The sequence below is a fragment of the Hibiscus syriacus genome, unplaced genomic scaffold (genome assembly GCF_006381635.1).
Source record: "Hibiscus syriacus cultivar Baekdansim isolate YM2019G1 unplaced genomic scaffold, ASM638163v2 tig00116962_pilon, whole genome shotgun sequence".
NCBI classification, from domain to species: domain Eukaryota; kingdom Viridiplantae; phylum Streptophyta; class Magnoliopsida; order Malvales; family Malvaceae; genus Hibiscus; species Hibiscus syriacus.
This window is the reverse complement of record NW_024063488.1, coordinates 5,374,318-5,400,469: the sequence shown is the minus strand read 5'-3', so window position 1 is coordinate 5,400,469 and position 26,152 is coordinate 5,374,318. Positions and strand designations below refer to the sequence as shown.

The window sequence follows — 26,152 nt, the reverse complement described above, 5'->3', positions numbered from 1 at the left end:
TCTTCCCCATATCTCCTTTAGCTCACTTAGATCATTCTGAAGCACGTTGATGTGAGTGTAACCAAATAACTCTGACACATATCCAGGCATCACGCTGTCTCCATTGGTCAATTGGGACTGTTCCGACCACCTCAGAACATCTGCATTGTCTTCAACCTCTTTCTGAACCGTTCGTTCCATATTACTGGCCTTCTATATGGACATCGATCCCAAATCAACACCATGTAATAGACAATGCAATGCAAAACAGAAAAGAAACAAGGCAAAAACAACAAAAGATCGGTTAGTAAACATGAAGCAATTAATTCAGGATAATAATTTGTTCAAAAATCCTACCCACATAGGTTGACTACCCCATCATGCTTTATCAGATCCTACCCAACATAATATCTACCCCCATGCTTTGTTATCCACAAAAAGAAATCCTAACTGCATGATATCTAATTCGCATGCTTATTCAAAAAAAATAAACCTAACCGCATGATATCTAGTTCGCATGCATTTATTCGAAAAAACGAAAATAAATGACTCAAAAAAGCTTTTCCTTGTGTACCCTCCTCACGGGATTCTTAAGGTTCGGGTTTAGTTCAACCTAAGTTCGGGCTCTACGTTCACTATATGTCGGGTTAGGTTCTAAAGCAATAGGTTCTCGAATTGTCCTTGCCGGTGCCCCCTTGGGCTGCCGAACCCTCAATCCTAGCCCATCACAGGCTTTAGGGGATCGAGTTCAATTTCGAGGGAACACACCTCCTTATGTCCATGCGGAGGTGATTACCATCACGAGGACCATAAGGCGTGAGCTCCAGGAGCGATCCACTATCCCATGCGGAGGTGAAAACCACACGAGGGCATAGTCTCTCACTCCTACTTAAATAGGGCAGAGCGGGGTTTTAGCTCATGTTATGATAATGCAGCTGTGCAGTGTGTGAGGAAAAGCGAAAAAACAAACAATAAAAACACTCAAAATCAATTCTCAAAACACACAATTATTCTGAAATCATTAGCAAACAGATCAGTACAACTATTTAATTGTCAATCAAATTAAATTAAAGAAATCAAAATACAAACAAAACTTATTAAAAACCAAACAAGGGATCAAAAATCAAATTAAAACGAATTTGTAATTTTCAATTGCAAAGACAATTAATTAATCGACTATCGGCTTGACTCTCTAAAAAAAAGTCCCCAGCAGAGTCGCCAAGCTGTCGAAACGATTTTTCTTAAAAGGTGAGATTTTAAAAAAACACATTAATTCTTAATTATCTCTTTTTAATTAAAAAAACAAATGCGATTTAAAAGACCTCTCGTTTCGAAAATTTTTGGATTTCCTTTATGATCAAAAAATACGGTTCAAAGAGTCGCCACCAATCTTTGATTAGGGTGTGATTGGGCACCCAAAAATGCTTTGTCATTTAAATAAAAATTAATTTTAATTAAAACAACAAATTGAGGTCTGCGTTACAAATCCGAGTTCGGGAGTCGGTTACGTGTGGGGAAGGATTAGCACCCCACAACGCCCTAAATCGGTACCTAATCGATTAATTAACGTCTTTGCAATGAACTTTACAAATTCGAATTATTTTGATTTTTGATCCCATAAAATAAAAATGTAAATTTAAAACATTTAAAAAACACTCAAACGAATTAAATTAAAATTACCAAGTCGTTTTAGAAAGATAAAGAATGTTCGTATTTACAAATATCGAGACCAGATCTTAAAGATATAACAACCTTTTCTCGATATATTTAATAAACGAACATTTCTTTTCTCTCGTTCCCAAATTTAGGTGACAAATCAATTTTTTTATTCACTTTCGGGATACACTTTTAATTTTAAAACGGTCAAAACAGGCCACTCGAGACAATTTTAAATTAAAAGGGTATTACCTTAGTCCGATATATAATAGATCAAATTATGCACGTGAGGATATCATACAATTCATGTAAAAAAAAATGCACACGATCACATATACATTGAAGATTAAAAAAAAGAGCTATCATGCAAAGTAATATATTCATAACAAAATTACATACACCTATTTAATAATTTAATAAGCTTAACACATGTTGTAATCCATTTATGTTGTAATGTATAAGTTAAAAGCATGCTGTAATACACAAAAACAACATACAACATATTAAATGAAACATATTCGATATAAATATATATAATATTTATGAACTAGTGTTTAATAATAAATAAATAAATAAAACACAAAATCAATGATTTAAACGTGATAACATGCAACTTTTGAGGGACTGAAAATCTGATTTTTACCAACAAAGTCGGTGGCCTAAACTTAATTTACCCAAAACTATTAATATAAAACTTAAATAAATAATAAACCAAACTAAGCACCTCTGCCGCTCTCCTTCATTCTCCTTTCTCTACCTCTCTTTCTCTCTACAGGAGCTTCAAAGCTCTAACCACGACTACCATAACGCATCCTAGTCTCTTCTTCTAAATTCAACGACTACAAGTATACCTTGTTTTGCTCACCCGATGTCTAGAAACTAAAGAAAATCCAGATTTTCATGCTTTCAACGTCGACCGCACTATTCCAACCAAAGCTTGAACAAAACCGGTAAGATGTCTTTCCTTCTCCATTCTGTTTTGGGTTATCTTTTGAATGGTCTAGCTTTAATTCTCTTTCAAAATTTTCAATCGCATATTTTCTGTGTATTCTCATTTTTATATTAATCTAACGAAGTTAACTACTCCCTCCGTTCAGGTAATGGATCAAACTCCTTTCGTTTTTAATTTCTTTAAAATGCTTTGCTTTATGTTGTTGAATTGTTGATCGAAAGAAATGGGTGATGATGTGGTACTTGTATTGCCTTGTTTTGATAAAAGAAACTGAAAAAATAGTAAAGCCTTTTTTGTTTTCGTTCTTCTCTCCGTCCCCCCAAAAAAAATCAATAGGGGAGTCTCTCCTTTATTATTATTTTGATCTCCCCCAGAAAAAACTAACCTTTACAGTTTTTGATTACACCAATATCGTGCCCCTTTCCACTAACAATAACAGCTCCTGATTTTTTGTTAACTCATTTCTCACATTTGTTAACTTCTTCTAATCACTTTTTTTTTCAGGGCTTCACGTGGACTGGGCTTGATCATTGGATTGGGCCTCCAACTGCTGCTTCGGGTCTGTTCCGACTTAGCCCCGGACAGAAACGAGCATCTACACATAAAACAAACATGTCCATTAAGAAACATAATAAAGTAAATCAAGGATTATCTGAGTTAAGTGTTAACATAGATCTTAAAGTATATAAAACATCATAATAAAAGACATAATTAAAGCATAGAAACATAAACGACAAACACATTATATTTTTGTTCTTTGGAACACATAATATTTTTGTTCTTTGGAACATATAAGCGACAAACCTTAAAATTATACCTAAATTTATAATAATCCAAATTTTAATAGGTATTTAGTGGCCAAACATACGTGAGGCAGGCGGATGCGGGGCGGGTAAGGTCTCAAGTATATAAAAACCTCATAATAAAAGACATAATTAAAGCATAGAAACATATAAACGACAACACATTATATTTTTGTTCTTTGGAACACATAATATTTTTGTTCTTTGGAAACATATAAGCGACAACCTTAAAATTATACCTAAATTTATAATAATCCAAATTTTAATAGGTATTTAGTGGCCAAACATACGTGAGGCAGGCGGATGCGGGGCGGGTAAGGTCTCAAACCCATCACCCGCCCAGTGCCCGCGACGGGTACCATTTACTAAATCCACACTCGCCCACTACCCATTAAAGTTATACTTATCCCCGCTCTAATTAGAACGGATACGGTACGAAATCCACGAAATTATACCCGTTTACCATCCTATTACCAATCTTATCATTATAAATTATAAAAAAAATATTTTTATTACATTGGATCGAAAGCCTTAATTAACATTTGAGTAGAAATATAAACCTGTTGATGCATATTTTAATAAACAGAGACCAATTTTACAAATCAAAAGTCTCCTATATACCAATAAAATATTAAATAATGGTCTATTATATCAGTACGACAACCTACCAATTATCATATCATATAGTAACAACAATCAATCAAAATCAAATTTCAATTAAACATAAAAAAGGAAAATAAAAAAATAAAATAAAATAAAATCGATTAACCTTTCAATGGCCCATGATGAAGGTCTAAGTTTTCACATCAGATCCACCTTTTTCATACGACAGAGATAGAATATCACGTTAAAATTATCAAAAAATAATAATCCAATATCAATAATTTTAGGGTGAAAAAATAATGCATTCTTTTATATTTTCTTAATCACATTTTAGTAATTAGATTATTACAAAAATAATAATAATTGGATTAAGTTAAAAAATAAATATATAAATTTTTTAATTATTTAAAGTTTTCTGTAAAATATTAATTTTAAAAACATTTTTACTGTTTACAATAATACCAAACTTGGACTTAAACAAGCTTTATAGAAAATACACGACATAATTAAATTAAAAAAGGATAATCTTATAAGATATTTTTTTATTCAAATATTTTTAATCAATTAACAATACACACATATCATACACACAACTATTCAAATTCATTAAGACTTATTACAACATTCTCTCTATCATTAAAATTATTTAATAGATTCAATTAAGTTAGAAAGTTAACCCTAACTCATTTAGAATTAGAGTTAATTACATTATATGTCCATAAACTATAACTCTCATTTTAAATTGGTCATTAATTTTTTAGAATGTTCTAATTTCATCATCAAACTATGGCTCTCATTCTAAATTAGTCCTAATAATTTCATTCATAAACTATGAACCTCTTTCTATATTGATCCCCATACTTTTGAATATTCCAATTTTATCCACAAATTCATGCAAATATGTAATTAATTTCAACCATAATTTAACCTAATTTTGTTTTTTTAACATATAATAATATAAATTGACCTAACAGTTGTATTAACAATGTATGTGATTAGTATATATATCTTGGGATGAAATTGGAATGTTTAAAATTTTTAGGGACCAATTTAGAATGAATGTCATAGTTGGGAATGAAATTGAAATATTCAAAAGTTTAAGGACTATTTTAGAATGATAGTCATAATTCACGGATGAAATTGAAATATTTAAAAATTCAGGGATCATTTTAGAATGAGGGTCATACTTTGAGGAAATATGATGCAATTAACTCTTAAGAATTAGAATTATTACACTTATAATAGTAAGGTAATGCACCAAGTAATTTACTAAGTTAATCAATATATATTAATATAATTAAACATTCTATCTGTTTTTATCAAAGCAATAATAATAACATTCTATCTGTAGCTGCGTTCTTCTGGAAATAATTATTTTAGAAACCTCTGTTTCTTTGAATAATTTATGTTTTTTTCCCCCGCAAAATGCACAAAACTGAAAGCAAAATAGCAACCAGAGACCCAACCCAACCAAATAACAGCGACCATGGCAAACAACAACCGTTTGGGAGAGTGAAAACGACGTCATATCCAAAATCCTTTTTAATTTTTCTCCATTCTTCAAGCAAGTTACTCAGAGATCTCCTTCGTCTCCAATTTTATTATTTTATTTTATTAAAAAAAAAGTTGTTGTTTTGGCGTTGTATTTATGAGCATGTCCTAGGACAATCTCTCTCTATTCTACGCATTGGTTTCTCTTTCTTCGGTAACTTCTTCTTCTACTACTCTGTTTTCACTCTTAATTTAGTTTTTTGCATTTTTTGCATTTGTTTAATTCGGCGCTGTTGCAAATTTTACAGTTGGAGGAGGTTCCTGTTTGATCCAGAAAAGAAATGGTGGTTTCTGGGCCAATTACGCCCGGACAGGTACGGTTTCGAATTTGAACTTGTGATTTCTATGTAATTTTTGGATTCTGTTTATTTTGTTTTGTTATCGAGAACTATACAAGATTCAGGCCAAACATTACTTGTCTTGTGATTTCTATGTAATAATTTTGGATTCTGTTTATTTTGTTTTGTTATCGAGAAACTATACAAGATTCAGGCCAAACATTACTTGTACTTCTTATTTTCGTAGAGTTTCACAGCTTAATTTAATATCTCGTGAATTTTGGTAGAAAATGATTTTCCCCCTTTTATATTAACAATTACGGTACTTCTGACTTGTGAGGTTTGATTTTATTTTCCTCACCCTGCATTACTGAAATTTCTTGTTTCGTCTAAGAATTTATGAACGTTCTATAGTCAATAGATATACTTATTCTTGCATGCAACAGTTTTGCCTGAAATACATAATGAACTTTTTCCTTTTATTTTTTTTATAATTGTTACAGGTGCCTTTTCTCTTAGGAGTTATCCCAGTTTTTATTGCATGGATATATTCAGAATTCCTAGAGTACAAGAAATCTGCATCTCTTGCTAAATCGTAAGTAATCATTTGGCGTAGGATTTAATGGGTGCACAAATTTGATACGCAGTTATCACTATTCTTTGGTATTATTGAATTCAACATTTTCTGATTCTCATAACGGTGTTTCATTTGCAGCCATTCAGACACTAATCTGGTTGAATTGGGAAATGAGAAGATTAAAGAAGGTGACAGGGCTGTTTTGCTTGAAGGGGGTCTAACAAGATCTGCATCTACTAAATTCCATGCTTCTTCCATCAAAACGAATTTGATTAGGTTGCTTTCTTTAAGTTTAAGTCTTCTTGTGGACTTCTCCATGATTGTGCTCTTTAAAATCATTTTAGCATTTCCCTTATGATTTCCAGGTTTTTGACTATGGAAAACTCTTTCCTGCTGGAACACCGGGCCACTTTGAGAGCAATGTTAGTTATATGCAGAAACACACTTTTTTTTGGCTGCTTTCTTCTTTGTCTCGACTTTAACTAGGCAACCTATTCCAGGTCTGAGTTTGGGGCTATTCTGGTGTACTTTTACAAATGTGATCGCACAAATTTACTAGGAGAATCTACCAAGGTGCTTTTCTACTTGTTTGCATTATTGATTGTAGTTCATGCTTTTATCTGTTTCTTTTTTTCCTTCTTTTTTCGAAAAGGCTACACTTTTTTACTGTTGCACCTGCATACCTATTAGGGTCTTTATTTTCACTTGTATATATAATCATATTCTTTTGTGATTTCTGGTTATGTTGGTACCTTATTTTATCTATATCCATCTTGTTCACTGTTAATTCCTTTACCCTCCAAAATGACTGAAGAGGATTAGTTTTGGTTGACCAGTCTCCTAAAAGTCTCTTAATTAATTTTTGCATTCCAGAATCCTTGAAGCTTATTGTTTGCTGTCCTCATTTTACTTCTAGTTGAATGTTATTAACAACATTTTTTGTTCCCTTGTACTTGCATCCTTCCTTGAGTCCTTAGTTTGGGTGGATATTTAGTACTTCTGTAATAAGCAGGTTGTGAGTTGTGACCACAATGTCCTATCACTTATGGTTCAAAATAAAGGAATGTTATACATTGTCTGAAAGTACCTTCTCTGGTGGTTGGAAATGTTTGATGGCTATTTTTTCTCCTCTTTAAATGGTTTAAGGTAGCTGTATATTTTCACATTGATGGTAGGTTAAGGTTTCTGTTTTGCTTTCTATTGTTGATCAACACAGTAAGGATTATTTATTGGTTTTATTTTATTTCATTTCTTATGTGTGTTTCTTTGGACAGAAATACAACCGTGACCTTTTCCTCTTTCTCTACGCCATTCTCATCATAGTTTCAGCAATGACTTCTTTAAAGAAACATACTGACAAATCAGCCTTTTCTGGGAAGACCATGCAATACCTCAATAGGCATCAGTATGGTTATTTCATTTTTAAATCTCTGAAAAGGTCAAGATGATATAATCTAAATACCACTTTTTTTTCTATTTGGTCATAGCTAAGCTACCTCAATTATGATTTGAATTTTGATCAATTTTATTTTTTCATCTCAACAGTCGTTCATTTGGTTTTTTTTATCCTTGCTAATTTGTTTTAATATTGATAAGAATATTTCCCATAAATTGGGAAACTATCGTATGAAATGCTGTATGATAATTTATAGGAGTGTTCAGTCTTTATATCTACACTGATGTTCACATGGGCTAATTTTTATCACTGCCTAAAAAAAATCCTTTCACTGCCAGATTAATGAGATTGCTTGTGTATGTTCCTTGAAATTTTTGCTATCTACTGACCCTTGATTCGGCCCTCACATGTCTTTTTTTTTTTTTTTTTGCTTTCTGTAGGTTCTATTTCTAATGTACCATTACTTTGCTGCGACATAGATATATAAAGCAATACGTATCTTCATTGCTGCATATGTTTGGATGACTGGATTTGGGAACTTCTCATACTATTATATTAGAAAGGACTTTAGCCTAGCACGCTTTACTCAGGTGATATTCGTTTTCTGGGCTGTCATGTGTATCAAGAAACCTGTGGTCCTTATATAAATTTTTATTTGATGCAGATGATGTGGCGACTAAACTTTTTTGTGGCATTTTGCTGTATTGTTCTCAACAATGACTATATGCTTTACTACATCTGCCCGATGCACACGCTTTTTACCGTAATGGTGTATGGAGCTCTTGGGATTTTCAACAAGTATAACGATATACCATTAGTGATGGCTGTGAAAATTCTTGCATGCTTTCTTGTAGTCATCTTTATTTGGGAAATTCCTGGAGTTTTTGAAATATTCTGGAGTCCCCTAGCTTTTCTATTAGGTTAGCAACCTATCTACTTTCAGTCTTCTACTTTTCATTTCATTTTATTAGCTTATATGTAATTTACGCCTTAGAATGACCATGCCCTTATATTCAGGTCCCTTGGTGATATTCCTCTTCTTCTTCTTTTTTGTGTGGAATATCTATCTTGGAAACATGTGTGCATCACATGTGAATGAATCTCGGTTGAATTTCATTTTCAGCGTACTTATTTTAAAACACGTTCGTTCTTCTTGCCTTGGATATGTTGTAGTTATTTGCTTATATCACCTTTTTTTTCTCCCTTCAAATGGCAGGGTACACTGATCCTGCGAAACCTGATCTCCCCCGACTGCATGAGTGGCATTTTAGATCTGGTCTGGATCGCTATGTATGGATAATCGGAATTATTTATGCCTACTATCATCCCAATGTAAGTTAAATTTATTAGTCACCAATTTTGTGCGCTTGGTGCACAATTAGCAATCTCTTTGAAATGTTTTAACTCTTAGGTTGAGAAATGGATGGAAAAATTGGAGGAATGTGATACCAAGAGAAAGTTCTCAATCAAAGCAAGCATTGTTGCAGTTGCTTTATTTGTAAGTTGCCTGATCTTTTGATCACTATATTGCTGTTATGCATTTTTAGTTTTTGATAGATGCTTCTTTTTCCATTTTGTATATTCTTGAATTCTTCAGGTTGGGTATATGTGGTATGAATGTATTTACAAGCTGGACAAGGTTACTTACAACAAGTACCATCCCTACACATCTTGGATTCCCATAACGTGCGTATTAAGGATTTTTTTTTTCTTATTTACTTGGACATTTAAGGAAGTTTATGTGAAAGCACATGGAATATCTTGTAAATAGAATCTGATTATCGTGTCTTCTTTCTTGTGATTATAGTGTCTACATTTGCTTGCGGAATTGTACACAGCAGCTTCGAAATTACTCTTTGACTCTCTTTGCGTATGTTTCTGGACCCTTAGTAATTCATTCAATTCCGTCCTTTACGCAAAATAGGGGATTATAGATTTGTCTTTTGATGAGATTCTGCCGTTATTTTGTATTGCTCTAATTAATGCTACATTTTTGTGCTTCCTAGGTGGCTTGGCAAGATAACTCTGGAGACTTACATTTCTCAGTTTCATATCTGGTTGAGGTTTGTCAACCATTTAAATGTCTTGTTTTAATTAGTTTCTCAAACTGATGTATATATAATATATATATATAAAGAATAGTCTGGTAGCGAAATTAGTTAACCTTGATATCTATCAACTGTTTTGCATCCTTCTTAAAGCATTATAATCCCACAAGTATGGATGCCAGCAAAAGATTAGCAAATTGTCTTAACTGTGTTTCATACATCCAGATCAGACATGCCTAATGGACAACCCAAGTGGCTTCTTTCTTATATTCCGGAATATCCCCTAATCAATTTCATTGCTGGAGTAGCCATTTCACTATGTTTGTACTGCACTTCACTCATTCTTCTTCAGATTCCTCATTCAACTGTAAGCTCTGATTCATATGAAGAATTAACGAGTTTTCTGTGTCAGCTCGTCTTTCATCATCGTTTCTCATGTTAGTAACCTGCGTGTAACTGATTTCATAATTACAGGCCTAAAAAAGTGAGGACTCGATAGAGGTTAGATAGCACTTTTACATTGGACACACAAAAAGTATATATAATTAGTTCGAGCAGAATAAGAGAACCGGAGGTCGTGTATGCGATCTAAGCTTCAAGCTCGAATGTTCCCAACGATTTCGAGTAAAACTGCCCTCTATTTTTGTCCTTGATCCAATGCTGTGAATCTTGGCTTTGCCTTGGGACTATAATGGGGGGCAAGCAGGCCACCAGCCAGAAGTAAATCATTCCCCCCCTACAATTTGTTGAATATGGATGAACTGCCATAGACCGTTTCTCTTTTGTTCTTTTTGGTCATTCATTGAAGAAAAATGTGTAGATTCATGTGACACAGAATGTGTTGTTTCGGTACTAAACAAATTGGTGATCCAATACGAATACAAAATCTTCTTGTGAACTTTCTTGCCTCATTAGCATTTATAAATCTTTATGTCCATTTGCAAATGTTATGTACGATATTGAAACTTTGGTATCACGTATTAGTAAACTATTATTATCACTCGACTGTGTGAAGATAAGTTTTCTTTTTAAAATATATGTTTTGTAATTTCTCATAATAATTAGGGGTGATATTGGTTTGGTTTGATTGGGTTTATTAGATTTTTTTGAATTGTTTTAATTCAGTTCGGTTTTTTGTTTTCTTGTACTTGTTTTTTATTTCGACTTTTCTATTTTGTTTTGATAAAATATATTTATAAATTAAATAAAAAATTGATTTAAATAACTATAATTTTTAAACTCATATTTTATGAACTATCAAAATACTTGTGTTCAGATTAATTTTCAATCCGTCGTTTTCCCAGCTCAATCCTAAAAATAATCACGGTACTGTCAGTTATCAAAGAAAAAAAATACCCTTATCCAGATAAGGTGCTATAACATAAATGAAATTTATAATATTCTCACTGATTTTATCCTATTAAATAGATATTTTTGTAATGTGACTGATTATGCCAATATCCCACGCTAATATTTCTAAAGAGTAAATCAATGCTATTATAACCTTAATAAATTAAATTAACAATATTAGATGATTAAAAAATTTTAGTTGACATTTTTTTAATACTTATTAAAAGTGAAAATTTTCTTTCCTTCCATCTAGGTAAAAAATGTCTAAAAAATATTAATAAATTAAGAACTCATCAAGAGACCTTAATAATAATAAAGATATTCTTTCTACTGATTTTAAATTCGAATAATTACATCACTAAAATATATTTTTATTAATTAATTAAAAAATATTAATCAAATATTATTTCGTAATTATCTCATTCTATAAAAAATTAATCAATTAACTGATATTTGATTTCATTTTACCTGTTTTATAATGAGTATCATAGTTTGAGGATGAAATTGGAATACTTCTATAATATTCCTCTTTCTTTTTGGCATTTTGCTGGATAATCCTCCAGATCCTGATTTCTTTTAGCTAGAAATGGCAGAAACTCGGCATACACAACTATCAATCGTAGATAAGTCTTCACCTTAACCAGTCTTCATCACTAGGTGTTTCGTCTCTAACTTTGGCTTCATAACTATCAATCGTAGTTAAGTCTTCACCTTAACCAGTCTTCATCACAATGTGTTTCATCTCTAACTTTGGCTTCATTTAGTTATTGGAAATATATAATTATAATTTGCCTTTAGCCTTATAGGTATTGTTATTGTAGGTGATCATTATGCTTATACTTGTTACAGCAATATATTATATACATACCAGGTTTCAGAATGATCATGTTGAGAGTCGAAGACTTTTGAAATCGGGTTGATTTATATGATTTTAGTATTTTTCATTCACTGCATATTTTGTATTGATCAGATATGCGGTAAGTTAATAAGAACAATCTTGATATCAAATTGTCTAGGCTTATTGAGCTTTAAACTTCGTTGTTGAACTGACCTGATTATTTGGCAGCTCAAGAAGCTAAGGAAGAAACTGGGAATGGCACCAACCAAGTGCTGACAGTGTTGGGGTTTGGGAAAAACAAGCGCTGGGTTTGCATATTCCTCTGTACAATCTTTGTTCTCTGCGGCCAGTCGGTAGCTGTATTGCTGGGAAGACTTTATTTTGGCAAAGGCGGAAAAAGTAAATGGCTGGCAACACTTGTTCAATTTGCTGGTTTCCCAGTTCTCATTCCTTTCTGTTGCATTTCATGGCCCAAATTGCTCACTGCAAATAGTTGTGGCGTTGCAAGTAAATAACCATCAGTTTTGAAGCTGGGTTTGGTGTATGTAACCTTTGGCTTCATACTAGCTGGAGAAGGTTTTCTTTATTCGGTTGGCATGCAATATCTTCCTGTATCTACTGTGACACTCATTTCTGCATCTCAGTTGGCTTTTAATGCCTTCTTTTCTTATTTCCTTAATTCCCAAAAGTTCACTCCTTTCAATATCAATTCTCTAGTTCTTCTCACCATTTCCTCTGTTCTCCTTGTATTCCATGATGACTCTTCAAGGCTTGCTGGAGTTTCTCGAGGGGAGTCTGCAGCTGGGTTCATATGCACCATCTTTGCAACAGCGGGGGCTGGACTGTTACTTGCTCTACAACAGCTTGTCCTTAGAAAGCTTCTTCTGAAAGGGAAAACATTTAAGGATGTCTTGGATATGGTAATCGGACAAACGCTCACCGCATCAATTGTTGTACTTGTGGGATTCCTCACGAGTGGGAATGGCAATGGTTTAATGGAGAAATGGAGGGATATGGACTTGGGAAATTTTCATATCTCATGGTTTTGGTTTGGACTGCTATATGTTGGATGGTTTTCACCATTGGTGCAGTAGGATTAGTGTTGGAAGTGTATGCCCTATCCTGCAATGCCATAAGCACACTTGGTTTGCCTATAGTTCCAATAGTCGTAGTCTTTGTATTCAATGATAAAATGGATGGTATAAAGGTGATATCTTTGGCACTGGCTCTTTGGGGCTTCATTTCCTATGTGTATCAGCAATATCTCGACGACTATAAGCCGCAGATCCAAAAAACCAATAAAATTCCCGAGTTTGCTCTTCTAGCATAGGCTTATCCAAACATTCAGCCCTGCAGCAGGATGCAGCTGCAGATCATTGAGTCAAGCCTGAAACTAGCTTTTGCTCAACTTTCTACTATTACGTTTCCCTATACAGGCCTGTGAAATGGTGAAGGACTAGACTTTATAGCGAAGAAAACAAATTGGTATGTAAAATCAGTTGATTAATATTTGTGATCACCATCGGCTTGGAATATTGGGATATTAACTTTTTAGTCCTCTTGAAAATTGTAATCCTAAAAAGTTAGTAAAACAGTAAAATTATAGTATTTTGTTTTCTTCAAAAAAAAATATAATTTAATTTTGACTCCCTAAAAAATTTTCTGGCTTCCCCCTTATTATCACATTGTAGAAACTCTGCATTTACAACTACCCATCGTAGGTTACCTTAATTAGTTTTCAAAGATCATTTAATTGCAAAAGTTGATTTTGTTTCTTTTACATTAATAAAGTACATTATTTATCTGGATTCATATGCACCGTTTTTGGAACTATAGGGTCTGGATTGTTACCTGCTCTACAGCAGCTTGTCTTCATAACTATGACGTACAATACTTTCCGGCCAGATAAATACTTTTTTGGGTGAATTACATATTTAGTCATTAGACTATTTCTAGTTTTGTTTTGATCAATTAATATTTTTTCAAAATCATTATTAAATTTATGTTTGTGTTCCGTTTTAGTCACTCGTCGTTAAAAAAAGTAATGATGATATAGAAGTATCGTCATAAGATAATGTCATGTCATTGTCGAAACGGTCTTTTACCCGACTATCACAGCTGGCGTTATCTCATTGGATCAACAAAGAACACTAGCCAAATTGGTTGAGAGTTTTGATAGATCAGCTTCACCAAAATTATCCAAGTAAACGTTGGAAAATCGAACTCCCAAATGTTACGAACCAATAGGAGTTCAGATATAGATAATCATAGGACAAAGGAGAATTGTTTCAAGCATTCCATTACATTAAAGTCGAAAATTCTACGATACAATTTATTAATATAAGAATAAAAACGACAAAAAAATAATTGTAATTAAAAATCTTATCAAATATATAATGTTTTAGGCGATACAAAGTAATATTTTCAACCATTTCCATAACATTTTCGATTATACTGCCATCGTTGAAACATCTTCACTACCTCATAAAAAATCTATTGCATATCGTCATCTGTCTCTCTCGAAATTCGTTTCTTTTCCTACTAATTTGTGATATACTATTGAATTGTGTAATGAGTATCAAAATGTTCAAAAGTCCATTTGAAGACAAGTGAGATAAAATAAATAAATAAAAATGGATGTTACCACTGGCTGCTGTCTGTTAAAGAGTTTTTTGTGGATGGAAAGAGTGCCAAGTGAAGATGCCAAGAAAATATCGAAATCTTGAGCTTCCAATGAAATGAGAGATGTAGATACTTTGCATATATAAGGGATTGAGGAACCTCATTCATAACTCCCTATATAAGCCCCTGCGTATCGTCCCGTTTCCATCACTCTGAAATATTCAACCGGAAAACATCTCACTTTCAAAATGGCAGCTGCAACCATGGCTCTCTCTTCCCCATCCTTCGCCGGAAAGGCTGTCAAGCTCTCTCCTACCATCTCTGAAATCCAGGGAAATGGCCGTGTTTCCATGAGGAAAACCGCCACCAAGCCTGCTGTCTCCGGTAGCCCATGGTACGGTCCAGACAGAGTTCTGTACTTGGGTCCACTTTCTGGTGATCCCCCATCTTACTTGACCGGAGAGTTCCCCGGTGACTACGGTTGGGACACTGCTGGTCTGTCCGCTGACCCAGAGACCTTTGCCAGGAACCGTGAGCTCGAAGTCATCCACTGCAGGTGGGCTATGTTGGGAGCCCTTGGGTGTGTTTTCCCCGAGCTTCTGGCTAGGAACGGAGTCAAGTTCGGTGAGGCCGTGTGGTTCAAGGCCGGATCTCAGATCTTCAGCGAAGGTGGACTCGACTACTTGGGTAACCCAAGCTTAATCCACTCTCAAAGCATCTTGGCCATCTGGGCTTGTCAAGTTATCTTGATGGGAGCCGTTGAGGGCTACCGTATTGCTGGTGGGCCTCTTGGTGAGATAACCGACCCATTGTACCCGGGTGGCAGCTTCGACCCATTGGGTCTGGCTGATAACCCAGAGGCATTCGCTGAGCTTAAGGTGAAGGAGATCAAGAACGGCAGGTTGGCAATGTTCTCCATGTTTGGATTCTTCGTCCAAGCCATCGTCACCGGAAAGGGACCATTGGAGAATTTGGCCGACCACCTTGCTGACCCAGTTAACAACAATGCCTGGGCCTACGCCACCAACTTTGTCCCCGGAAAGTGAGCTTTAGAGAATGGGAGTAATTTGTGTTTGAACTTTTCTTTGTTGATGTGATATAAAATTGTTGCTAATCAATGAGAACTTGAGGTGAATTTTGTGTGCCCCAATTGCATGTATAATTTGCTTGTATATCTTCTTTTAACAACTTCAACTATATAATCTTGTTAATCTCCATTTTATTTCAAAGGGAAAATGATAAAAAATTTAACACTCGAGGGACAAACGAATAATTAACCAAATTTAGCACTAGTAACTCATTGGTTTTTTTCTTTGTCCAATGAAGAATTTTACCTCTCACTGCACCCTCATTTTCCACTTTTACCCATGCTTTTGTTATTCATTTTCCACTTTCAAAGTTCCAATGCTTCGTCAACTGGTTTTGCTCAATCCATGGACATTTTATTTGATAAATTTCATCTGAATTAATATAATTTTATTTATAATAAATTTAGTCAGTGCTTCTTTTAAATAATTTTAAATATTTATTATTGAGATTTAAATGGGAGGGATTTTCTATCCTTTGTACTATACTAACTTTGCAATTTTAAGAGTGAAATCTTGTGAATTTCTAATTACTTGATAATATTGGTTATTATTTCTCTCTAAGCAACATGTCAATGATGTGATAATGAAAACATAAATAATAAAATTAGATTAGATTACAACCATTGATACATTTTATGTTTAGTATCATTTTTATCATTAGATTTTCCAATGTTTCAGAATTAGTTTTAAATTTAAATTTTATTTTTAATTAAAGTATTGGACCATTAATATTCAAACAACACGATGTTGTGAATAGATCTTTGCGTCACTGAATTTAGGTCTATTGATCCATACGTGTCATCGATCATCTTCTGAAATAAAACCTTAAACCACCTCCTCTTTGTTATTATCATCGCCGCTCCAAATTTTTTTCAACCATTAATGGAATCACTCAATTTTCTCATTTCTCCTTCTTTGAATTAATTTCAACTCACCAGAAAGAAAATGAAAAAACTCAAATTAGTATTCCTTTCGTTATCATTTATGTATTCATTGAGATCATCCTGAATCGAAAATTAATCATCATCACCTTTATCATTTTTACAATTTTATCTCTCAAATAATCATAAATCACCACTCACTAATTCGGTTCAACTTATCATTCAAATTTAAAATCAAAATCCATCTTCACCAAACTGATCTTGAAGAAAAAAAACCAATGAAAAATAGGAGATGAAAGATAGCTTTAGTTTAATATCCTCAATCGTCGTAGACTACTATGAATGATAACGAGTGAGGTGACAATGTTAGAATCAAAATATAATAAACATACAATTTAATCAGTATCCAATATGTTAAGTTATCAGAAATAAAATATTAAATTTATAGAAGTATTGATGAAAATTACCTAAAATGTTAAGATCTAAAGATTATCTTGAAGGTTGAGGTTTTCTAAAAAGATATGTGTGTCATACAAGTAGACACATTTCTTAGAATCACCACCTATTTACGTAACTGATTTAAAATTATGTTATTGTTGTTGCGACCGTCTTTCGGGTGGGCTCAGAATTAGGCTTCGACTTTGATTAAACGAATTTGAGTCGCCACCGATCATTTATTTTAAAACAAATGGGTTGATCGGATACCCTAATTCTTACTTGATCTACGTCTTACCAGAAATATATCGGACTCGGGAGTCGGTTACGGTCAAGGAAGGATTGGTACCCTTGAACTGCCCTTTCGGTACTACGCAATTTTCAGTTGTCTTAAATTAAGAAAATTGTAATTTAAAATTAAAAATTAAAAATACGATCTCAATTACTTACCTTAGATAGTTGTAAAGGTGTACCCTTAAGAGAGCCAAGAAACGTGTTAGATAAAAAGGTAAGAAATAAATAATTAAATTAAATTAAAATGAAGAAAAACAAATTAAATAAAATATAAGATAAAGAAAGCAAAGATAAAATAGTAAGTAAAATAAAAATATATATAAAAAATAAAGAAAAAATAAAGAAAAAAATATAAAAATAAAACAAATAATAGATATAAAAAAAAATAATATATATATATATATAAATAAATAAAAACATAAAAAAATAGTAAATATATATAAATTAATAAAACAGATAATAAAAAATAACATATATATATATATATATATATAATCTAAAATATAAAAATATATACTAAAGTAAAAAAGAAAATGCATAAAATGTAAAAAAATATTACATGAAAAAGAAAAGAAAAGAAAATAACAAAACAATTAAATAAAATGAGTAATAAGGGAAATGTGCGTATAAATAAAGTTAAATAAATAAAATAATAATAATTAAAACGTAAATGTAAGGGACTGAATCAAAAGTAAAAACAAATCGATGGGCAAATTTCGAAGCAAATAAAATTGATTTAAGGGGGAGAATTAAATATTTAAAAACATGAATATGACTCGGGGGTAAATCTAGGTTCGAAACTTAGGAACCCCACCACTTTTTGGTCATTGGCGCAACCCACGTTTTGTGTTATTCAAACCAAATCTCAAGAAAAATAACATGCACATGTGAGAAATGAACGAATCAAGATAAAAAATATGCTACCTTTTATTTCCTTTTCAAATCGTTTACAATAACTTTGCCTTTGTATTTTTTCATGCTTTCCTCTATATTTTGTATGTAAATCGTGTGTTACAATAGTGAGTTACAATGGCTATTTATAATCCTTGTGGAACCTATTTTTAGGAGTTTGAATAATAGTAAAACTCTATCATATTTTTAGGAGTTTGAATCCTAGTAAAACTCTATCATATTTTTAGGAGATTGAATCCTACTAAAACTCTAACGTTTGTTTTTTTAATCCCACTAAATCGGGGTTGTTGGGAGTGTTGTATTCGGACGAAAAGCTGTGTTGACAACTGCCCCTATTTGCCCATAGTCGTGTAACGGGGATAGGGTAAAGATTAAAAGACATGTTTTTCGTTCGGTGAAATTGAAAATTGACTATGATGTTTCAATAACTCCTTGTCAAATTGAGTTGCGGATGACTCCTCCGTCGTGAAGTCGAGTTCATCTTGATGGAATTGAAGCCGTAGTTCAGAATTTGAATTGGAACGTGGCTTCTCGTTGCCAAATTATAGTCAATTTCGGTATTCTTTTCGGTTTAAGGACCTTGGTTAAAAATTTGACTGGAAAGCAGTTCCTTAACTCTACCATGTGGTTGATAGGCCTTCGAGCTGAACGAAATCGAACTCGAAAAGTCTTCGTCAACAGATAACCCTTCTTGCCTTGAATTTTGCTGTAAATAATGCGCCCTCGAAGCTGAGTGTAGTCGAACTCGAAGGTCCTTGTGTTTCAAGAGAAACATTTTCAAATGTTTTTTTTTGTGTTTCAAGAGAAACAATTTCAAAGGTTTTTTTTTGTGTTTCAAGAGAAATGATTTCAAAGGTTTTTTATGTTTCAAGAGAAACTGTCTCAAGAGAGACAAAACTTTGTTTCAATGGAAACTGTCTCAAGAGAGACAAAATTTGTTTCAAGAGAAACTGTCTCAAGAGAGACAAAACTTAGTTCCAAAAGAAACTGTCTCAAGGGAGACGAAATTTGTTTCAAGGAAAACATATTCAAAGATTTAGTTTCAAGGAAAACTGTCTCAAGAGAGACAAAATTTGTTTCAAGGGAAACTGTCTTAAGAGAGACAAAATTTGTTTCAAGGGAAATTGTCTCAAGAGAGACAAAATTTGTTTAATGGGAAACTGTCTCAAGAGAGACAAAATTTGTTTCAAAAGAAACTGTCTCAAGGGAGACGAAATTTGTTTCAAGGAAAACATATTCAAAGATTTTGTTTCAAGGGAAACTGTCTCAAGAGAGACAAAATTTTGTTTTGAGTAAATTAATCTCAAGCGAGACGACCCCTTGTTTCGAGAGAAACAATCTCAAAGGCGATTGATAATCTGCTTGTTCTTGCATGATAAAGAAATCCTTTCAGAAGCTCTAATCGTTGGCTTAAGGAAGTCAAATATGTGGATGGCATGTTTGTTGTGATGCTAAATCATTTCATCGGGAACGATATCTTCTTCGTGAAGTTGAAATCGTTGATGGCTCCTTCACTGTGAAATTGAGCTTTTAATTAGACGTCCTTCGTTATGAACTTGAAATTGATTTTGAATGAAATTTAAAAAGTTATTTTGTCGTCAGACAGTCGCCTCTTCGCTGTGAGGTTAAGCAACCACCCTCAACTTTTGAATGTGCTTTTGAATCGAGTATCTTTTGTCTTAAAGTTGACACTTGACTCAAAAAGCTGCAAAAAATTCTGTATGTTAAAAATGATAAATGTGATGTCTAATATGCATGCAACATGAATTAATTCTATTTTATCTCATGGATGGAGCCTCATTATTTGTCTGCTTGTTCGTGCATGTGGAGGAAATGCATTCAGAATATCTGATAATTCGCATCAGGATGTTGAATCCCCAAAGATACCCCAATATTTGATATTGGATCCTCAAAGATGCCCCTATTGTTCCTCATTTCTTGCTTCAGCATTGATTCTAAGTATGAGTTTTGTGTCTGAGAGCCACATGTCATTTATCAAGATCCACTCTAGAGAGATTGCCTTGTTTGAAAAAATGTTTTTCTTTCTCTTTTATTTTCAAAGTTCTGAAAATATCAATTAAAAGAGTTTCGAAAAATGTTTAATCAAAAATTTTGAAAATATTGCCCCTTTCATGGTTTTATAATTGAGACGAATCATAAAACTAGAGTTCATTTGATATCAAAAAATTAATTACATTGTTAATCATTCAATAAATTATAGTTATTTGACAAGTGCCAAGATCAAAGCTATATTTGGGAAATGGTTAAACAAGGGAAAAAAAGTCTCAGACTATTGTGTTTGGTCAACGATTTGGCATTTTTTTTATTTGATTCTCAATGGTTTCATGGGGTAGCTCGCATGCTCCTTTACTGGAAGTGTTCTCCGACTCTCAGCTTTTATGTTCACACTCAGATTGTACGATGCCTTATCAAGGAATTTGCATATTCGAGCTGCCTTTTTAGGTTTTCAACTTGAATCCTCATTTGGTTTCAAGGCGTAATCAGAATCTACGTATTGAACCCCCCTTTGTTTTTTCTCTATCATGCATTAAATATTTTAGAAAACTTTTTGCAAATAAAGATTAATCATGATGGAAGGGATGAAATCTGAAGATAGTCTCTTCTGTTCAGAAATCTATGTATAATTATAAGGGACTTTTAAGACACGTAACGTAGGCCATGGTTCATGGTTATGAAAGAAAAGGATAAATAGGCCCAAACAAGTGTTTCAGGATATTGAATCAATGATCAATTTATTCTGATGTCTTCAATTATGTCTTGCTCAATTTGAATATGCTCGTATGTGTTTCTCTTGATTTTCTCTGGATCTTCCATGATCTTCGAGTAAAGTGATTCTGGAATGATTGTTCTTGATCAATCTTATAATTTGAATATAGACGAATCATTTGAATCAAGTGAATCTTTGCATATGTGTCTTGTCTTCTTTTTTTCACTTTTTTCTTTGTTTTTCTTTCTTTTTTTAAAATTTTTCTCTTTACTTATTCCTTTGTTTTTTTTTCTGATTGGATCTTCGCACTTGGTATTTTGTTTCTCCTTTGGATTGATGTCTTCACTCATGTGAGTTGATTTATTCCACCTTGCCCCCAGTGTGGAGGGTGATCCTTGGTTAGGGTTGAATCAGAAGAAAAATACTATAGGCTCAAAAGGGGACACAAAGGATATATATTTTCTCATGTTGTGAAGGGATATAAATGCATGAAATGTTCGAGGCATTGATCCGAAAATGTGTTTGTTATTATAAATAATCCTTATTGGGGACAAAAATATTATGTCTTAGGAGACAAAAAAACATTTTAAAGGTATAAACCCTAACAGCTTCTGACATGTTGATTCGTCTTCCGCTTTTTTTGTCACCGGTTGAATATCATGTCGAACCGTTCTGACTTCTTTGGTTAAACTGTGCAAGTGATGAGCTATTTGCCCCAAAAAAGTCTCGAAGAACTGCATCTCCGACTTTCCCTCTCTACTGAGCCTGTTCTTAACGAAAGTGCCATTGGAGTCCTCCATCAATAGGAACTATCCAAAGCTTGCTTCTTGAATTTGCCAATAGTGGCCTCCAGTTTCGGCTATCGCTTTGCCACTTTGTTCTTATTGTCTTTGAAGGGACTCTCCAGGTCAGCAAATTTTTCTCGTTTTGCCCCTACAACCTTCGCCACTCGTTTTTCTCCTCTTTTGAATGTATAAATGATGAAAATAAAATGAAAGAGAAAACAATGAAAAGAGTTAGTGAGGTAAAAATAATTAAAACAGTCATGAAAAAATCCTACCCCACATGCTTAGTATTCTTACCCGGACATAATCTCTATCCCACGAGTTGATTTTGAACAAGTCATAGCCGCATAAATTTCTAGTTCACATGCTTTAAACATAAAATAAGGCAGGAAATGAACTCAAAATAGCCTAGAGTTTGGAATGAGGTTTTGGGGTGGGCTCTAATTCTCCATGGTCTCCTGATTTTTGTTCTACAGAAAAGTACCCGAGTTCTCCTTGCTGGTGCCCCTTGGGCTTGCCAGACCCTTAGTCCTAAGCTCATTACAAGCTTGTGTGGACTAAGTTAAACTCGAGAGGAGACATTCCCTTACGCCCATACGGAGAATAAATTCACACGAAGGCATAAGGTATATGAATCCCGAAGATTACTTGCTAGGCCCATACGGAGAATAAATTCCCACGAAGGTGTTGCTTTCACCCCCACTTAAAAGGGTTCGGAGCTCGGGTATAGAGCCAGAGATGAAAACTTTGAAAAATCTGAAATCATTAAAAAAAATGTCAGTATAACTATTTATTTGAAAAATAATCAAAGGTAAATAATTGGAATCGAATGAATAGATTAAAATTAAAATTTATTATTTTCGCATAAAAAGATAACCGAAAATTAATTCTAGCCTGACTCACTTACCTGTCCCCAGCAGAGTCACCAAGTTGTCGCGACCGTCTTTCAGGTGGGCCCAGAATTAGGCTTCGACTTGGATTAAACGAATTGAAGTCGCCATTGATCATTTATTTTAAAACAAATGGGTTGATCGAATACCCTATTTATTACCTGATTTGCGTTTTACCAGAAATATATAGGACTCGGGAGTCGGTTACGGTCAAGGAATGATTAGCACCCTTGAACTGCCCTTTTGGTACTACGCAATTTCCAGTTGTCTTAAATTAAGAAAATTGTAATTTAAAATTAAAAGGTAAAAATACGATCACAATTACTTACCTTAGATAGTTTTAAAGGTGTACCCATAAGAGAGCCAAGAAACGTGTTAGATAAAAAAGTAAGAAATAAATAAATTAAATTAAAATGAAGAAAAAATAAATTAAATAAAAGATAAGATAAAGAAAACAAAAACAAAATAGTAAGTAAAATAAAAAATATAAAAAAATAAAGAAAAAATATAAAAATAAAACAAATAATAAAAATAACATGCACATGCGAGAAATGAACGAATCAAGGTAAAAAATATGCTACCTTTTATTTCCTTTTTGAATCGTTTACAATAGTTTTGCCTTTGTATTTTTTCGTGCTTTCCTCTGTATTTTGTATGTAAATCGTATGTTACAATAGTGAGTTACAATGGCTATTTATAATGCTTGTGTAACCTATTTTTAGGAGTTTGAATCATAGTAAAACTCTATCTTATTTTTAGGAGTTTGAATCCTACTAAAACGCTAACATTTGTTTTCTAAATCCCACTAAATCAAGGTTGTTAAGAGTGTTGTACCCGGACGAAAAGGTGTGTTGACAATTGTATGCATTTGTAACTATGTCACTCATCAAATTATAGATATAATTTTAATAGTATTACTGTAATACCCTAATTTAGGGGCTAAATTTTAAGAAATTATAAAATAGTGAATTTAATTGGTATTTTGAAAGAAACGGTAAATAAAATTGTAAAGTTTTAAAGTTGGCAGACCGTTTTATGAAGTGCAGGAAGTTCAGTGGCTAAACTCTTGGTTTAACCATTTTTTATATATGTTGAATTATATAACTCTCCCCCGTGCGCAGCTCAGCATAAATTTTCCTAGTTTTCCCTCTCCGATCAACAAACTTTCAACTCTGATCTACTCGCCGTCCGACCTTCGATCGACGAGCCAAAACCACAATCGTGTTCGTTGTCAACCGAGGAAAAAACCCCCTCAAACCTTTCGTCGTGAATCGTCTCCGTTCATCGTTAATTTTAGTCGGAAGTATCGTCAGTAATAACTCGATTTCAATTGGTTTTTCATCGATTCACGATGATCCGAGCATCCGTTTACAACACCTCCTGCACCATCGTGTTCCTTGCATCGTTCCGAGTCCGTCGGTGTCATCATTGGTCTCCGACGACAGCAGCGCGTGGGAGGTGAAGCGGTCAAAGTTTTCAATTTGTTGAAATCGAGCTCTTCGTCGTTCAAAATTGTGAACCGAGCTTTGTAAGTATCTCAAAATCGCTTAAAATAATCTTTAGGAATTTTTCCGGGAATTTAGCACTGTTCACGCGCCCCCACGCGCCGCCACTGCGTGCGGGGAAGGAAAAAGTGATCGGTTTGACCGGTTTTGGAACTGTTTTGACCGGTTTGACCGGTCACAACCCGACTCGTTGACCGTTGACTACCGTTGACCACTGTTGACCAAAACTTTGACTGGCTTTGACTGGGCATTAAACGATCTTTGACTTTGACCGAGTATACCTATCCTGACATTTTTCGACATTCCAAATCCGATTTCGCTGTCCGTTTTTTGAAATTCGAACCCGAAGGCCTCGAAATTGCCGATCAAACCCGTTGACGTTGATTTTACCAAAATTTCTAAATTTTCGAAAAGTCATATTTTATGCTTTCAATGTCCTGAATCCGAATCCGAAGTCCGTTTCTCCAAATTCGAACCCGGTAAGCTATTTTTCATTGATTTATCACCCGATTCGATCCGTTTATCGCAATTAAGCTCCATTTGTGATATAATTTATGTTGATATGTATCTGAGGAATTATTGGAAGTTGAATTGAAGATCAAAGGCGTTCGAATGGAATTTTTATGGTCGATCAGTATTGTACGGAAATCGAGGTAATACTGTACTACCTCTTTATGATTTATGGAACATGTGAATATTGGTAAATGCATGATTAAGATAATGTCGGTCTCATTTGTGTAGTTAATTAGTTTCTACACTCGATATGATTGTGGTAGAAATTTGGTATCTGAATACGGATCGAATGATTAATATAAGAGATTGAAGGGTTGTTATAATTAAATTACAAGTTTTGTGTTTAGTGATAAAGAAATCAACCTGGATCTGAAATTTATAATTTATTTCATCAAAGGTTATATGTTAAAGGTACTTAGATAGGAAATTATGAGAATATTCTAGTATGGTAAAATTACAAAAATACCCTTATATTATAAAAATACAAGACTTTACTATGGAAGTTGGATAAGAGGTTTTTAAAGACATATTGATATGATAAAACTACTGATATGCATAAGAAATGCTAGTTTTGCTTAGAAAATATAGATAATCGATTTTTAGCCCAAGAGGAGTTGAGCAATATGCTAGAAGTCTGTTAAGGAATCTTTTCAAGATCAGAGAATGTTAGAGAAAGCAATTAACTATATGATCTTTAAATTATAATTATTTTTGTTAAGAGCTAATATCGAAATTATTTGGTTAAGAAATTACGAAAATGCCCTTGAGAGATAAAATAGTTTGAATTGACCCTGAATGAGAAAGTACTTTGAGGATTTGTACTTAACTTAATTAAGTACAAATTTAATTGTTAAGATCCTGTCTTTGTACAGAAAAATTCATGATATTCCATTTGTAAAATCTGAGAAGACACTTGACCCGAAAATATTCGAATAATGAGTAAATACTTGAAGAGTAATTTATCGAGGGTATTCTACTGTCAGAATTGTTCGAAATGACTAAAGTAAATGATAAGTTTGAATTCAATAATAAGATCGGACAGAAGAAAATGATTGTAATACATTGGATCTGTAAAATGACCAGAATAGTCTGGAATGGAAATGATCAAGAATATCACCAAGCTCGGGAATGATTGGATTAATTAAGGAATCTAAACTAAGTAAATGTCTTGGATTAATTAAGGAATCTAAATAAGCATAGGTATTGGACTACCTTTAAAAGTAATGAAAAACATTTAAGTGAGTAGATCAACCCTAAAGCTATGTCAATATCTGAATGGCATAGATATTACTGGAACGTGTATTCGTCTTCTCAAGTTTGGCTCGATGATAAATTTTGGAAGTATTCAACTCATCTCAACTCTAGATCGCATTCAGTACTAAGACTTTGATATTTGTTAGGCAAATCAACCACGAAGACCAATTGAATTGAACGAAAGTACAATATGTATCCGAAATTCAGAAACGTC

At 33.4% G+C, this 26,152-nt stretch overlaps 1 protein-coding gene and 2 pseudogenes across 1 annotated transcript; all 3 read left to right on the top strand.

The window, feature by feature from the left end:
- Positions 1 to 5,426: 5,426 nt before the first annotated feature.
- On the top strand, positions 5,427 to 10,722 carry LOC120190016 (annotated as a pseudogene).
- Positions 10,723 to 11,703: 981 nt separating this feature from the next.
- On the top strand, positions 11,704 to 13,402 carry LOC120190318 (annotated as a pseudogene).
- A 1,443-nt stretch (positions 13,403 to 14,845) lies between these two features.
- Positions 14,846 to 15,800, top strand: LOC120190740 (chlorophyll a-b binding protein of LHCII type 1-like). The gene has a single exon (XM_039193776.1). It carries the CDS (start codon positions 14,902 to 14,904, stop codon positions 15,697 to 15,699), a length of 798 nt encoding a protein of 265 aa, XP_039049707.1. The 5' UTR covers positions 14,846 to 14,901; the 3' UTR covers positions 15,700 to 15,800.
- Positions 15,801 to 26,152: the final 10,352 nt, after the last annotated feature.

Bases quoted from the DNA above. Each gene is read 5' to 3' on its own strand.
- LOC120190740 (XM_039193776.1), top strand. From the start codon at position 14,902: ATGGCAGCTGCAACCATGGCTCTCTCTTCCCCATCCTTCGCCGGAAAG.